Source organism: Ammospiza nelsoni, chromosome 3, assembly GCF_027579445.1.
Source record: "Ammospiza nelsoni isolate bAmmNel1 chromosome 3, bAmmNel1.pri, whole genome shotgun sequence".
Classification (NCBI taxonomy): domain Eukaryota; kingdom Metazoa; phylum Chordata; class Aves; order Passeriformes; family Passerellidae; genus Ammospiza; species Ammospiza nelsoni.
The window spans coordinates 51163839-51181036 of record NC_080635.1 but is presented as its reverse complement, the minus strand read 5'-3'; the positions used below and the strand labels follow the sequence as shown (position 1 = coordinate 51181036).

At 37.7% G+C, this 17198-nt stretch overlaps 1 protein-coding gene across 1 annotated transcript in view; it reads right to left on the bottom strand.

Annotated features, from left to right (window-relative positions):
• Nucleotides 1-17198, bottom strand: part of ARFGEF3 (ARFGEF family member 3) — a 95678-nt gene that overhangs the window by 56450 nt on the left and 22030 nt on the right. The window contains exons 5-8 of the mRNA XM_059468287.1: nt 9119-9187; nt 4434-4556; nt 2888-2930; nt 1826-1904 (exon numbers count right to left, since the gene is read on the bottom strand). Of these exons, the coding sequence (XP_059324270.1) occupies nt 1826-1904; nt 2888-2930; nt 4434-4556; nt 9119-9187 (314 nt within the window). The remainder of the gene's footprint in view (nt 1-1825; nt 1905-2887; nt 2931-4433; nt 4557-9118; nt 9188-17198) is intronic.

Below are 17198 nucleotides of genomic sequence, written 5' to 3'. Positions count from 1 at the left end.
AACCACATTAGTTCACTTGAAAATTATACCATAATTTATAGCAGTGATTTATTTTGCTTCTTTCTGTCAATTTACAATGGTGTGATCACCTGCATCATCCCACTTATTTTGCACTGATTGCATGCAGTGATCTACTGCATTAAAAAAAAAGGTGAAAAAATAGGAAGAATAAAACCCAAATAATTACTCAAATTCAATCTAAAATCTTGAGAAGGAACCTTAAACAGAGGAAAAGTAGAAAACAGAACATTTTTGGACTATTGGATAGTTTCTTTAGGAAATCTGAAGCATGTTTAGGCTACTCTCTTCTGGTTATTTTTTTTTCTTGGTGACAGCCACAATGGTCAAAAGTGGTCATTAACCACAAATGGTTAATGTCTCCAAGCAGAAAGCCACACAGTAACATGGCTACCTTTCAGGGCCTTACCAGTAACTCTGTCAGAACCATAAACTCAAAGAAAGCTTCATGAGAAGGAATATTAAAGAACCTGTGGACACCTGGAACTGATACACTTGTAACATGCACTGTGCCTGCCCCTACTCTTAACATCAGCTGTGGGATCCAGGAGACAAGCAAGGCTGAGGTCGCCTTAAGAAAGGAGCACTCTATGGCAAGTGTACCCACAATATGGTTTTCACTCCTAAGAAAACCAGGATTTAATAATTCTCTTTTGGTCAGAGATGAGAGCTGGAGGAATGCACTTTCTGATATGTGACTGTACGTCAAGAAAGCTGTAAAGAATGGATTTATCTCAATCGAAATTAAGGAGTGAGATCTGTTTTTCTGTCACTGCCTGAGTTCCTTTTGTATGTATGAATTTGTATCCAAGTACAACAATACCTGTTTCACATGCCATAGAGAAAACCCTGAATCCTGAGGCTCAAAGCTGGATTTTTAACTCTGTGGTATGGAGGGTTGAAAACTGCTGGCCTCTTATATATTTTAAAGCTGATATATGTTTCCTCACAACAGCCTACATCTATCTGGAAAGATACATGCATTCCAGGTACAGATGCCTTGTTTCCCAACAGCTTTTCTTACAATGTGTCTTAATGCAGATGATCATCCCCTTAGAGTTGACACTTGCATGGGAATGTACAGGGCATCTCTGCACTCTTGATTTTATTTTCCCAGATGCTGACACTGATTAAATAATGCTAAGTAAGGCATTCCTCTGTAATCCTGCTGTTATTAGAGAGACTTATGGGAAGAAAGTCTGCAAAAGAACTGCACATAGATGCCTGTGCTATCTTTGCCTCTGGTAGATTCTGAAAATTGCACAGCATATAACACACTTCCTGTCCATAACAAACACATTTTAGAAGTTAAGATCATACATTTTCAAGTAGGTAGAGTGTATGATATTCCTAAATTGGAGGAATTCTTTGATAACACAAATTACTGCAATTGGATAAAGCCTGTCTAAGAAGGACTGATTTATTAATTCTGAATATAATATCTGTTAGGTCTCTCCATGGCTCTTGTAATTGTTATTCTCTCTATGATGGTTCTTCCAGCCAGAAAAGAAAACTTCTTAGATTATTAGTGTTTTGTATTAGTATTTTGCTGCTGTATGGAAGTTACTATAGATTAGATTTACTGGAAGCTCAGTAAAGCTGAACAATGCACAAAGAAGGCAAATTAGCTCCTCATTTCAAGCAAGGATTAAATTAATGCATCATGAATAATACTTTCTCTAGCAAACACCTCATTTAAGCACAGCTCTGCTCCATAATTCCAGAACTTCAACAGCACAATCACATGCATCAGTGAAACTCTCAACCTCCAGGTAATAAATTAAAATTATAAACTTAAATAACTCACTTTATGACAGCCTGGAGCTTCTCACAGAGTACAGTGAGGACAGATACAACATCATCACAAAGAGACTCAGTTGAAGTACCTCCAAAAAGGACAAATATCAGAGGCATTACATATGAACAGCTGGATAACAACATCAATTAACTGCATGGGTTCTCAGAGCTGGTCAGAGCTTCTAAACAAGGAGCAGGGCTACCCAAATTCATAGATAAGATGCAGTAGGAAAAGTGCTAGATAGGAAAGTGATCGCCACAACATGCAAAAGCAGCAGTATGAAACCCGGAGAGAGCACTAATTGCTTACATGCATTTACAGAAGGTTAGCTGAAATTAAATTCAGATAATAAAATAAGTATATAATTAGATAATAAAAAAGACTGGCCCCAGTTTTCTACATGGCAGCCAATTTCTGCAGTATCTCCCCCTGCAGCTTCTCTCTCTTACACATTTTCTGATGTCTGACCAACTTCTGATCTTATCAAAGAATGCTTGTGCTCTTCAAAGATTTTAGCCTCCATTCACACAAGTTCTACCAAAATCCTGAGTGAAGGTCAAAACCAGAGACTATTTTTCCTACTAGAAGATGTTGGAAGTTAAGCCACAAAGGGGATAGAAAAACATACTCTTGTAAAATAATCACCTGGCAAGTAGTCATTATATAAACAATGTCTTTGGCCTGAAATAGAGTAACCATTGTTTTCAGATTCCACATTCTACTCTGCAAATCTATTTCATTTTAGGAAGTAAAGGCACTTACTGAAACTTTTTTCAGACCACTGAAACTCCTTAATTACACCTGTTAGCACCTTGAAACAATAATATATTACTATGTTGAGTGCAATGCTGTTACCATGGTCCAAATGAAGACACAACTGGAAATATCAGGAGCTGACAGGGCTATCTCAGTTCTTATCACAGGTAACCAAGAAAGCACCAAACTATAGAGAAGTTACAAAATCCTGAGGGTGCAACTCCCATGACATCAAACAGCACTGTGGTCATAAAAAGAAAGTTAGGAATAAAAAAGCTGGATTGGAAGGAGTCACTAAAAAAGTTTTACAAATACCTTGACTCTTGAATTTCTGCAAGTTGTCAGGGTTTTCAACTATCTGTTGAGGAAAGACAAAGGTGGTGTAATTGGTACAAGGGACAAAGGAACATTATAGAAGCAATACTTTAACAGCAGAAGTTTCTTAAATTCAATTCTTTCTTAAATTCAATTCTTAAATTGTCCTCTATCTGTTTGGGGTCTTTTGCTAGGGTTTTTAATGGAACTTTTTGCAAAATATTTTTAAAAATTCCTTAAGATCTGTTTTAACAGTCATTTAGATTAAAGGAAATTGCATCTCATTTAGGTCAAAGTTTTGTAAGTCCTTAAGGGATTTCCTACACTTAGAACAACTCAGTAATAATTAGGCATATAAATTGCATTGAAAATAACTAAGAGAAAAGCAAAGTTTAGACTTCACAAACTACTTAGAAACCAAAATCAATTGAGTATTAGAGAGTTTAGAACACTGACAGTGTTAATGTTACAATACCAATAAAATTAATGGCAGTCAGGAAATGGAAATGACCTCATACATCACTTGGTTCAGCTGTGGTATAGGATTCTTCCTATTGTGCACAACAGGGTCAAGCCAAATTCTCTCAAGCATCAATAACAAAATGTCAGGAGCTAAATTCACTTTTCATATGCTTTTATATACTCCTCAGCTAAGAAAAGATCTAACAAAATTGAATTTGCAGACGCAAAATTTTTCTGTTTGTTTGGGGGTTTTTTGGTAAATGCTTTGGCTAGTAAAATGAACCTACTTAGCACCAACAGAAGACAACTTTACTTAAACTGAATTATTATTTTTGCAGTTGCTCAGCAGGATAAAAACAATCTAGTCTATTAATCCAAAATAGAAGTGATCATCTTAACCCAAAACAGATGTAAGGAAATCAATCTGTACAACTAGAGTCCTTAAATTTTCCTAATAAATAGAAACTGACTTTTACAAATAATACTTCTTTAACAATATGGTATTATACAAAACAGTACAAACAACGTAAGACGTCAGTGTAATTCCACATGTACCCAGAACATCTACAGTTGAAAATGTGCTGGGATGTCATTCAAACAGCTCTCATGGGTTTTAATAATGAAATAAATAAAATTATAATTTTTTTATAACAAAGAAAAAAAATTCATAAGTTAAAATATCTTCTATTAAAAAAAGTAGAAGAAAAATCGCAATTACACTTTCCTTAGTTGAGAATCTGTTTTTTTACTATGTAAATATTTGTCATGCAAAAAGTTTTGGCAGAAGGATTTCAATGCACCTTAGAAAAACAAGAAAACAAAATAAAAGAATGGAAAAAGTTGAGGCAGCCTGACATTAGAACAAAGTGTCTTTTATTTAATGCAAAGAAAAAAAAAAATAAACCAGCCAACTAAAGTTGACAATGTGAGAGCTCTTAGGCAGGCATAGTCAGAGCCCAAAAAACTTTTAAACAGGATTAACTGAGGAAGTGTCAAATAAAAGCCATAAGGCATTCAGATGAATGAGAACAAAATGGTATGCAGCCATGGACATGGAACCATTTGTTGATGCCAGAAGGCTCACCATGTTTTCTTGCTTTTGTCGTAACTGTAAAGTCAAGTCACTCAACATTTGGCTGAGGGTTGCCCGCACAGCGGTGTTAATGCTCCGCTGGTGACAGCTAGATACATATGTCTCAATGCAAACCTGATGAGGAAACAAGACAGCAGCACAAAGAGATCAACTCCCCCTTACCAGGAACACAGTTTAGGAGGATACCAAGGTCTCTCACATGCAGATAGATAGTCAGCCTTCCTTACTATTTAGCACATTAGAAGTTTTTAGCAGTCTTGGTTGGAAAGCCAAGTAACTCATCAGTCACACAGCTGCAGGAATGGCAGGGCAAAACTGGCAAAGTCTCCTGTCAAATCCAAGTGATTTTGGTACTTGTCTCACTTTGTACAGAGCTCATTGAATGAGGCTTTGATTATTCATATCTTGATACTTATTGTAACTACCTTGCTGCAAGTCTATGTCTGCAATATCCTGTAAATATCCTTCAATTCTTCAAGCTTGTTGCTTCTGGTGTAAAGGTATTTGCCACTTATTCTATGATAATCGTTACGTACTGTATCTAATGTGAAAACTTTTAAAGCCTTTCTTAACACAGAAAATACAATAGCATTTTACCATAAATAACACAAACAACTGCCTTTTAATAACTGGCAATCCAGCAGAGGGCTCCTCTTCTCAGAGATCCCATGGGAACCAAGGCAGCAATAGAAGAACGCTGATGGATCATCCAGTTCCCAACTCCAAGCCCAGCTGCTGACAGGTTTCTGGCAATGTGCTGTGCCCAGAGTCATGCTTGACTTCTGCCCCTGGTGATCCTGCACAAGTGGCCGCTAAAGCGTTACACAGCTAGGATCTTGGGGACAGCACACTGCAAAGTGCAGTTTCTGTCCTTCATCAGGTATTTTGTGGGAGGCGCTAGGTCTCTGTAAGACCTTCAGTAACTGGAGTAGACAGTGTAACCACATTGCACAGTAACTACTAAGTAGATAAAAATCTTGATGGAGCTGAGCAGATTTGTGACAGAACTGTAAAATAGTCTTCTTGAAGAAGCAGTTTTGGTCCTTTGTCCTGCACTAAGCTTTATTGTTCACAATGACCACAAGAATCTTCCAAATCCGTAACAAGCAAAACACAAAGTAAATGACTGTTCACATACTTATATATTTTTCAGTTTTAGCAGTTTTATTCTGCCATTGTTTAGATATATGGCAAGTAAGAACTGTAAATATAAATGGAACTAGATGTGAAAAATTATTTAAAATATTAATTCTTAAAAATATAAATGTGTAGTATGAACTATATGCATAAGGAGTATACAAAACTGCATCTGGTGTACATTTTTGAATGAGAAGGATATTATATGATGTAAAGTCACTTTTATAGTTCCCTAATGAGGATGAGTTTTTAAGAAGGAAAAATTAAAGTGATCTGATTACAGAGTCTGATCAGTATTGACATAGGCACACAAACAAGACTCTTGATTGTTTCTAACTCCTATTGAAATGAAACCAAGCTATCAATAGGTCAGTGATGAAGATGTTCTTTTAAGTTGGCCTGGACCAATTCTGCTCATCATTCAGCTATCCCTTGAACCCCAGTGGACAAAATAACCCTAAAAGCTTGTTAACCACATACAGCCCTTCACAGAGGGCAAACCATTCCAGTGCTGCTGAGATCATTCTTTTTGAGCTGTAAGACTTCTTCTAGAGTACCTGAAATAATTAATGAAGTACCATTCTTAGAGGTAGGCTGACTTTCTGGAAAGAGCATGGTTGGTATCTCCTCCTTGTCTCCCCTCCCCATGTGAGCTAATAAGCAAACAATACTTGAGTTGCAATCTTACAGAAGGCCTGTGTTCTAAATGGCTGGGCAAGGTACCTTTTGAAAAGCCACTGATGAAGAAGCAGCAGTGAAAATGCGAGAGCTCAGGGCTCCAAAGAGGTGTGCAATGGACATTTTGATCATTTCATGCATTCGGGGACTTCCAGCTCTATGGCATGCAAAACACAACTAAGAGCAAAACACAGAAGGGTTAGCTAATTAAACACAGAGTTACACAAAATAAACCTCCAGAAGGCACACTGGAGCAACAAACACACACAAAAAACCATGAAACAGCATCAACTACATTTTCCTGCAGGTGTCTAGGCAAGCATGGGAAGGTGCACAGAACAAGATTTAATCCATTTTTCATACTACTAATCTCTTTTCAATATTATTAATACTTAGGGCAGAAATTATAGTAGTCTTCATGTTGGATGCTTTCTTAATTTGAAGCTGATAAGGTTCAGAATGATTTTGAGTGCCATTGTTTTGTACACATGAATTGCAAACCATCAGACAGTGCAAAATGGCCAGACTGTAGCTTTGTTTGTCAGAGACAGTCCTCAGGTGTTCCACTAGTAATGAAGGCAGCACCTTTCCAATCCTGGAGTGGTTCTACTTGTTACAGAGTGCAGGCTAGGAAAACTAAGGGACTGATTTGGAAAAAAACGTTAAATATCATGGGCACTGGAACAGAAAGCTCCTCTTTGCCACCTTTCCCTTAGAGCAAGTCAGAAGGTTAACCAAATGCTGAACTGAGATATTATTTTCTGTTTCCTACTGCTTATATGTTGACTAATTCAGATACAAAGGCATAGTGATGCCAGCTATTAAAATCTTTGCCTTACCTAAAGCCTGTGGAGGAACTTGTGGAAACATGTATGTGCTGGGTAGGATTTGCTATTTAGAGAGACCTAGGCTATTTAAGAAAACCTGAGGCAGTATTTTCTCAAGAAGTGTGGAGAAAATAGCTGTACATCCAAACACTCCAAATAGAGGCAAGCACACTCTGTATTACTGTTTGTTCCAATTCATTGAAGGAAATGAGTTTTGCTTGCTTTGCTGGCACATCTCATCATGCATTAGAGTCTTGCTCACTATAAAAGAAAAGAACTATAAAAGAAAAGAACTAGCATTGTCCTAATTTGTATCAGTACACTAGCAAAGCTTTTTAAAAACCAGATTGGCTTTCTGAGAATAAACTGAAATGCAACTACCAAAACTAGCAGAGTTTCACATCAATCTGTGAAAGACAACTGCCAATTTTCAGAATGTTTTTGATGAATAACAACCCTCTTTACAGAGAGAACAGAAAATATTATTTCTGATTATTTCTACAGTTTATACCACAGAGACCATCACTGATTGACCATTTCCCCCCAGTCTCAGGTAGAGCTCTTAAAGACTGAAAACTGAAGGGCTCAGAGTCATTAAATGCTTTTGCCAGCAAGCACTTTGTTTAATCTCAAGCTCTTTACCTACAGCCAAGAGATGCACTAAGCTGAATTCATCAGCTTTTGCCTTGCATGTTAGGAAGTCGGTGAGAAATATGAGAAAAACTGCAGCAGGGGAAATGATCTGTATTTTTTCCCAGCGTGTGATACTGACATAAAGAGGGTTTAGTAGAAATTTAAAAACTGTGGCTTGTTAAGTAGCAATTCAATTCATCCCTGCTGCAGCATCTACAGATGGGGCTTACAAAGACCTCCAAAAATAGCCACACCTTATGGTCTCACCTAGCACAAGAGAAACGAAAATCTAAGCTGTGCTAATCTAGAATGATTACTATCTTTTTCATCTGGTATATGTTATATACATGAACTATTTATGTTGTTTCCTTGCCTTTTAAAACCCTTTTTTCTTCTGCAAAATGGAACTAATTTTCTTTGGTTTCCTGTTATCCCTACAACTCCTTTCTCAGCTTCTGATAAGATAAGGCGAGGTCAGTTTTATTCTTGAACTCAGAAAATACTGTAACTTCCAGCTAAAGTAAGCTATTTTCACATGGGATTTTTGTTTTTACAAAAAAACTCCACCACAAATAACAAAAACTGAGAAGTAACACATCTTTAAATGTCTACAGACACTTGGGAGTGTAGGACATGGAGGTAACATTTACATTCCTTCATGGACACTAGCTCTGCCCATAGCATGTTAACAATGTACTTTTATAATAGATTCTGCACACAGCAGTGTGGTTTGCACAGGAGGATTAAGTGCTCCTGTACATTTTCTCTAAGCTGAACAAACAGCCCATAGCAGGCAACACACTACTAAAAATATCACTCACCTACTGAGGCTCAGGTAATATGCTTGCAAGTATGTTTTCTACAACCAAATCTCCTTTACAATTTAATTCATATTAAAATCTAATGGAATAAAGGGAGTAGAGTGACTAAGAACCCAATGGCTCAAGGGACATTAAAAATATTTTACTTGGATGTGTCAGGAAAGAGATACAAGGAACAGTGAGGTACTTATGCCAACATGGCACACTATGGCTTATAAACTTCTCTTCAGGAAACTCCATTAGTGTTAGAGTTGCAGCCAGTAGGAAATCAGTGCAGTGCTGTTTCATGAAGAACTCAAGAAATTTTTTCTATTGCAAAAGCAAAATAAATATGAGAAGTAGTAAATGTGTAATGTTGTAATAAACAATTATCAGTCAACTTCCAAGACTGCCTTCCCATGCAAGCCCAAACCTGCCCAACTCACAACTATTTCTTCACACTACACATAAGGTAATACCAGTCCTAATAATGGTAGACGTGTTTTAGACTGGTTCAGTTTCAGGCTACACATGGAAGGCACACTCAAGGTAGTAGGGAAAGCTTAAGTGACACAAGCAGTGGTATAACAGAGGCACTTACCTCAGCAATCTTCAACACTGAACTCCCATTCAGCTCAAAGGTGGAGGTATATGTTATACAGAGCAAGACCTTGGATCAAAAGAGAGGAAATGAAAAAAAATTAAGTTTCAGCCATTATTGACTCTCCTTCCCACCCTTGTGCTCCTAGCCAAAACTCCTCCCAACTTGGAGAAACAGCATCAGAAGCTTCTTAGCACCATGTGTTATTGGGATAGAGGAGATCCTCCTGAGAAGCTGCATCTGTTGGCCCTAGAGGCACCACCCAATGGATTACTTATTGCTGTCTCCTACATATGACCACCAAAAGGAAGACAATCCAGTGATCAACTCTGGCCTTGGACCCCTATTCATATTTTAACCACAAGCTCTGCATGATTTATAATCAGTCCTTTCATTCACTTCTATCAATATAACAAAAGAGAAAGGAAAAATACGATGCAAGTTATTACTTAAGTGGCACAGACAGATAAGTATTATGTGAAAAAATCCATTAATTACTGCCTGAGGATTTCCCAGCACAGGATATTTGCACTAAGTGTATTATAGTAACTTGATAATGAGTAGCTAAAAAACATCCATAAGCCCCAGTTCATGAAGGGAGGCTTTTTCTGTCCTGAATTCAGCAGGAAGAATAAGACACTAAAAAACCAATTCAACATCTTGCTGTGAAGAGAAGGGAGTAAGAATGTGATGTGAACCACCAGGATAAATGGGTGAGTGAGGCAATGTGGTGAGAGACACTGTGGTGTCTGATGCCTTTTGTGTCTGGAGATTTCTTCCCACTCTCCTGTCTTCCTTTCCAATCTCTCCTGCCCCACAGAAGACAGAATCTCAGCTACTGTTCTCTCTCCTTCAAAGCATAAAAGCCCTCCAGCACCAGAATTTATGTTTGGCTTGTTCTGAAATAGTGTAAGTTTCTTGGGATAAGTGTAGCAACAAATATCAAATCACATTAACACTAATGTATTGGTCCCTACAGTATCTCAGCCCTACTCAGAACTGCTGTTCTCTGCTTCACAACAAAGTTTGGGGCATCAGATAAGTCAACATTAATGGCTGTTAACTAGAAGCAAAGTACAGAAGAGTCTGTCCACAGGTGAGTGTGACATTTTCCTGAAGGAGCACATAAATAAACTTTAGCATTTTGAGAGTCATACTGAAAAGTTACTATACACTGAAATGCACTGCACCTTTACAAGTGTTTTTCTTAGCAGAAAACTTGTATTTCACTACAGGATGTCACACCTTACTCTGAGGTTGTTGGGTTTTCTGTTCGCTTGTTTGCATTTTTGTTTTGTAAATAAAATGCCAATAAGGAGCTTGATCCTCTTCTTATAGAAGGTGATTTTACTACAAAAAGTGTTCCAAGTAAACCATTGTGTAATGGCAATTTTACAGTTTTCTGTACATGATATCTTGATTTGACGCTCAGTCCTTCATAAATAGAAGCTGAATAATGTGGATAAATACTAGAGGTAGTGACAAAAGAAAAGGGCACACTACTCTTATGAATTACAATAGTCCTGCACTAGAAACTCTTTTTTAGATATTCAGCATTTATCTTGGGAGCAAAGTTTCTGAGCCAAATCCCTTCTTCATGGTTTCTCTTTTCCTTGAAATGGACAAAATGGAATTTCTTAAAAGTGTTATACAGCCCACCTCAATATTACACGGAGAGATACAAGCTACAGAGCACTTGAACTTGCCAAAGAAAGCAATCTAATTCTAACTACAAATAATTAAGAATGCTGTCCTTTGTATTTCTTGACAGGAAGAAATACAAAGTATTTCTTTGTATTTCTTTGTATATACAGGAAGAAAACTCCACAAATTTCTCTGTAATCCATAACATTTACTAGCACATGCACAAGTGCCAGTGAAAAGGAACTGTGGTACCTTTCTTCCTGTCCCCAGAGCAAATTCTATAGAACAACAGAAAGGTAAACAGTCAATTATAAAAACTGTCAATCTCATTTGGCTAATAATAACATAAGTTATAAAGGCTGTTATTTCCATCTGCTGCTCAGTCCATATGTGAAAAACGTAAAGCTTTGAAGCCAAACAATTTTGTTTAGCACTAACTAGATTCTTAACTACTGCCCAGCCTCACAGTCAGCTGCGGGGCCTCACTTTCTCAGCTATTAATTACACTGAAATTTTATTGACATTTCTAATAGCTCTGAGAACTCAGCAGCTGGCTAAAATATATATTCAGTACTCAAGGAAAAACTGATTTGTATCCTCCAGACGCTGCTGTGTAAAACACAGGTGTAGAACACCGTTTCTAAACACAGTTTCTAAACACACAGAGACAAGTGTTACTTCCCACTGACAAATCTCATCACACTATAACCACAATGGACATCCATGACTAATCCTATTCAGTGGTTTGTGTGTCCTGATTTTCCCTACTTGTAAACCCTTATTTACTTCATGTGATTTTCTGCTCTCTTGTCCCATCTTGGCTTTGTAGTGTTACTATCTAATGTTTGCCACAGATCAAAACCTGGGTGCCAATACACTACAATTCATGGAAGGACACATCAGTTCAAGTGTTCTTTTAAGCCTTTGCCCTTCAAAACCTCTTTCTTCCCTCCTCTTTTTTTTTTGTGTGTTTATATTTTGTTGTTGTTGTTTTTTTTAATTTCCATCTTTTATAGAGCTGAATTGTGAAAAGTTAGTGCATATGTATACACACACAAATATATATATGTATTCCTTTCTGTCACAAATGCCAAAAACCTGCATGTAACATGTGAATGATAGAAACATCAGAGATCAAGCTCAGTAAGGAAGTGATGATCAAAACTTTGCTATGAAGCAAAAGAGAATTTCAGCAAAAAGACTGCTAAGTTTTGACTGCTATTCTTTGTAAAAAATGAGACCTGTGAACCCACTAGCTAGAGAAAGGGCATACGACCTGATGCAACCAAATGACAGAAGCACAAGCAATCAGCCAGTATATTCTTGGCTTACTCCACTGCTACCACAAATCATTTGTAAGTTCTGAAACATGTCTCTGACCAATACACAAGACTGCTCTCAGCCATGATTTCCATCAGCACTGCTGCAGGACTCATTTAGAGTCATGGCAATGATCCAAACACTTAACTTGCATGTTTTCCCTTTTATGTGGAACAAACAGGAAGACAGCAGGCTTCTCTTTTAAATTACTTGATGAAAAATGGGACTAAAAACAACCAAACAAAACCAAACTTAATAATTCCAATCCACTGAAAACACTGAGTCTCCAAACAGGATACCCCCACAGACTGCATAACTACTCATGATACTAACTCAAACAATCTGTATTTAAAAAAATTAAAGAAAAGAAAGATAGAGGCTTTCTTGGGCAATAACCTGTTGTTTTTGCAACCACTGGTATGGAAAGCAAAAACAAAACTACAAAGCAGTTCCTAATAACTAGAAAGCAATTCCAGCAAAAAACAAAATTGAAAACCAGCTTTTACTGATTGGTATGGATTCTAAACCACATTTTGTTTCTTTTTTTTTTTTTGAAGAAGGAACTTATATGACTGTAGAGACAGTTTCAAAGTCACACAGCTTCCAGGATTTTTTAATTGGCTTGCATTATCTTGCAAATGCCCAACGAGATCACATTTCCATAAATGGCTTATCCATAATGAAAGTATTTATTTTAATTACTGTTGAAGCTCTGACCATCATGGAACAAGAAATATAATTCCTACTCCCTGGAGTCCCAGGATACAGTCCCAAATGTAGTATACGAGTATGCACATGGTACTTTCCACAACAAGTAGAAACAAAACCAAAAACTCTGCTTCTGATATGTCAATTGAAACAAAATGTACAGGAAACAAAATAAAGTGCAATGTAATTAAACTGACATCACAATGTCTATCCATCCTGTGCTATGTGCTCTAAGATTACACTGCTCGAGCAGAGAGATTGGACCAGATAACCACTGTGGTCCCTTACAACTTTGCCTGTTCTGTGTTTCTGTGTGATTCCATACTTTAATGGTTGGATGGGGGATTTGAACAACCTAGTCTAGTGGAAGGTGCCCCTGTCCATGGCAGGAGCATTAGAACTAGCTGAACTTTAGGGTTCCTTACAACCCAAACCATTCTGTGACCTCTTGAAGAGGAAAAAAGTGGGAATGTTTTTAGAGTGTAAGGCTGCCTATCATTGCTAGCCAAGTTCCTTAAGTGCTTGGTACATATCTGCAGTACAAACCAATTCTCACATTGAAGAGCTCTTTCATGTGGGAGCACATGAAATAAGCAGAGTGTATAGGAAAGCAAGCAGCATCCCCAAGAAAGAGAGAAAAGGTTCAAAACTTTACAATTTAAAAAAAATACAATTATGCAACCACCTCTAATCCCTTTGTGGGATTTGTAAAAGAAGCCTTTCCTGACTTACTTTATTTGCAGGCTAGTAAACTTGGATGCAATGCGTGCCAGATGATTCTCACATCCTGCCCCTCAGAGGAAAACCGTGATAGGAAGGACAGCCCTTTACCTCATTCAGTAGTTTGACATTTGAAGTCATCCAGTATTTCTGCAAAATAGTTTGGACAGGAGGTGTCCCCCTATTTGTCAGAATAACTGGTAACCTGCTCATGTCGCACTCTTTGGCCTTGAAGGAAAACAAGGGCAAGAGAAACAAAGCACATTAATGAAGTCATTTACACTCTGTCACCATGTGTCACTGTACCAAACAGCAGATTTTAATTATGGAGAGAGAGGAGAGTGTGTCTGCTATGAATTAGTAAACCCATAAATGCTGCTCAGCATTATGAATGCACCAGGGCTTCAGACATAAGGACTATATCTGGTACAGGAGAACCTCACACATCATCAGCAATGACATGCTGAGTGCTCAGAGAAGAAAATGCCCATTTAGTTCACTGGATTAAAACAGAACTGCTGCTGAACACTATTTATGGTGGCATGAAACCTAGTGAAACTTCTGCTTATGTAGTACAGTTGTAGAAAGGAAAGAAATTATTCAAAGTTTAAAAATTACTTAACAGTATTTGTCAACATTCTGACAGGGGGTTTTATCTTTAGAATTTTAACAATTAAAGGCAGGGAAAAATAAAGAAAAAGGCTGAACAGCAGTACTAGGATGACATATCTTCCTTTACAGGTTACAACCTATTCAGGTATACTGCATTACTTTACAAATTATACTATGCAAATCTGAGTAAAACAAAAGTGAAAAAGGAGAAATATCAAACTGGAAAACACCAACAAATAGTTTAAACAGTTCTCAAATAAAAATGAAGTTTCATGTACCAATTACTAAAATGATTCAAAAGGATGTCAACACATGGATGTAAGTAGAGCTAGAGCTCTCAAGGAAAAAAAGAATTGGTTTCTCCCCTGGGTGGAATATTCTGACATTTATTCTTGACAACAACAGAATTTTTTGGGCAGGGGAGAGGGAAGATAACTCCCTTGCTCTCAGATAATGCAAAGCTGTAACAGGGAAGTGCTCTGTATGGCATTGTACATTACAACAGCTGATTTAAAATTACTGTTTCAAGTCACTAGATTAATTGGCAAGAAGTTAGCCTCAACACAACCTAGGAAGTGGTGTCCCACAGGTTGTCTGGCCTGCCAGAGGATTTTACCCTATCCCAGACCATATCCTGACCTGCATCCAGGAAAAGGCTATTAAAAAGCCTGATAAGCTGGTTTTGTGGTTGCATCACCAACTGCCACATCACATACAGTTTCTCTCTTGTTCCTCTCTTACAAGAGACCCGAGGAGCTCCAGGGTACAGGACACAAGGAGCTGGCTGGCAGTGTCAGAACAGCTTATTGGGACACAAGTTCTCCCCTCAGCTGCCCCCAGGACCAGATGGTGCTAACAGCAATGGTAGCAGTGGCCTTAATCATGGGAGGCTGATAAGCAAGAAGGAGTAAACTGGGTGCATCTGTGCACAGCTGTGGCACACCTGCAGTACAGGTACAATTGCATGCAAAAGCTATGGAAAGTGACACTTTCATGCCACTGTTGTGTGGCCACTTTGGCTGGCAGAAATTGCCACTGTCACCACCAGTAAGCATTAATGTCTGGCAGCTGGCGAAAGACTAAAAGGCCATGTGTCAAAGTGAAAGGGTTTCTATATTTGGAGTTCTGATCATATAATGCCTTTGCAATTCATTTTCGTAATGGTTAAGTGAACTCCAGGATCTTGTATGTGTGTCAGACTAAAAAAAGTCTGTAAGAACTTGTACTTCCACACTTGATAGGTGTGAAATTACACTTTACAGAGCTAGGGACTTGCTGCTTTTTGGTTGATGCCAATGATTTTGATTATGCCACACCAAATGTGACAGTTCCAATGTGACAGAATGAGCATGTTCTCTATCTGAAAACACCTTCATAACCTCACAACTCTGAGACAGTTAAATTTTTTGCACTAGAATTTCTTCAGGAAAGAAACTAAGCCTACTTTTCTATCCTGCAAAACTTTTAAGCTGACCACCACTCTGCTTAGATTTTTGAAATTACACATCTGATGAAACCCATAGAGATTGTTCAGGGACAGAATTCAAGGACAGAATGGTAATGAGGAAAAGCCATGGATCCTGGAAAGAGGTTTCATTATAGAGATACTGCATTCACTACTGACTGGTTTAGGCAGTTATCCTCCAGCATCCATTTGGCCACATTCAGGCCATTACCATTATCATTCTTTTTGGATTCCTTAAGGAGAAAGCTCTGCTATTTAATTCAAGCCTGGTTTTGGCTACAATGACCAGCCACCTAAGAACCAGGGGAATTCTTTAATCACAGTACTAGGCATTTACTATAGTTCTAATTAACTCAGGAAAGGATGAGCTTATCTTGAAGCCCACAAGGTAGGTCATTCAATCCATTGGAATTAACCTGGTTACTTATAACTAAGCACATCAACAAAATGACTTCCAAAAATAACCAGAAAGAAGTAAAATGAGACAAGCAAACCCAAGAGGGTCTGGATTTGTAGTTGGCCTACATTACAAAAATTTAACTTATGAAAAGGATAAGCACTAAGAACTCTATGTAGCATTTCTCAGCAGGACTGATCTTAAAAAAAATCTTATCTGCATGATACCGTGAAAGTCTTTACAGAATCCCCTCTTTAACAGAGCAGACGCTAACACACCTCCATTTGATTTTACAGTTCATGACAAAGCAGAACAGTTGTAAATTATATTCGACTAAGCATAACCACACTGTATGTGGAAAAATATATTTCATAAACATTAATCTTAAAATAATGAGAAGATATGTATCTGTGAGAGCTTATGAGCGATCACCTCATTTATTAATATTCAATAAAATGCTTTAGAATATAATCATGCACAGAGACTGGGATTGTACAGTTGTGTTGTATCAACGTTTTGGATCAAACACTTTGGAGACATTTTTCACCTACATAAATTGTTCTCTGTCTTGGAGGGCCAAAGACTTGCTCAAGCAGCAACAAAGTTCCTGACAAGTTTTCTGAAATAATCAACTGTAAGTTTTGCTAGGTTGGTCAAGCACAGTCCCCTTTCATTCAATATTTGCACCAGATCGGGACTGCCTCCCTGAACCTGTAACAACATGGTTGTACAGACCCTAAAACAGGCCAACTATAACTGCTACGAAAACTAAGCCAAAAAAAGAAAAAAAGTCACTAAACTTACTCAGACTCCTTGTAGACTTTCAATCATGACCTTCTCAAGTGACTAATTTGACACCATAACTGGAGCCCTATCAATCTAATTAGTTAATACAGAATGTAAATGAATAAAAACTAGGAGATGAGTCTCAGCACTCAAAGAATCACTTTGCACCTTTAAAGCATTATGGTAGCAATCTTGGAAAGAACAGTTGCTAATACTCAACCTAAAGACAGTTTGTCATTACACAAACGAAGTTTTACCACAGAACTCTAAGTCAGATTTCAGTTCCAAATATATCCAAAGTGAAAACTGAAATCACAAAGAGAGTTGTCTACTATTATTACTGGAGAGCTCCCAAATGCTGTATTAATGGATCAGTGAAAAGACAAAGAGAAAAGATTGCCTTGACACAGCAGATTTAGCAAGGGTTC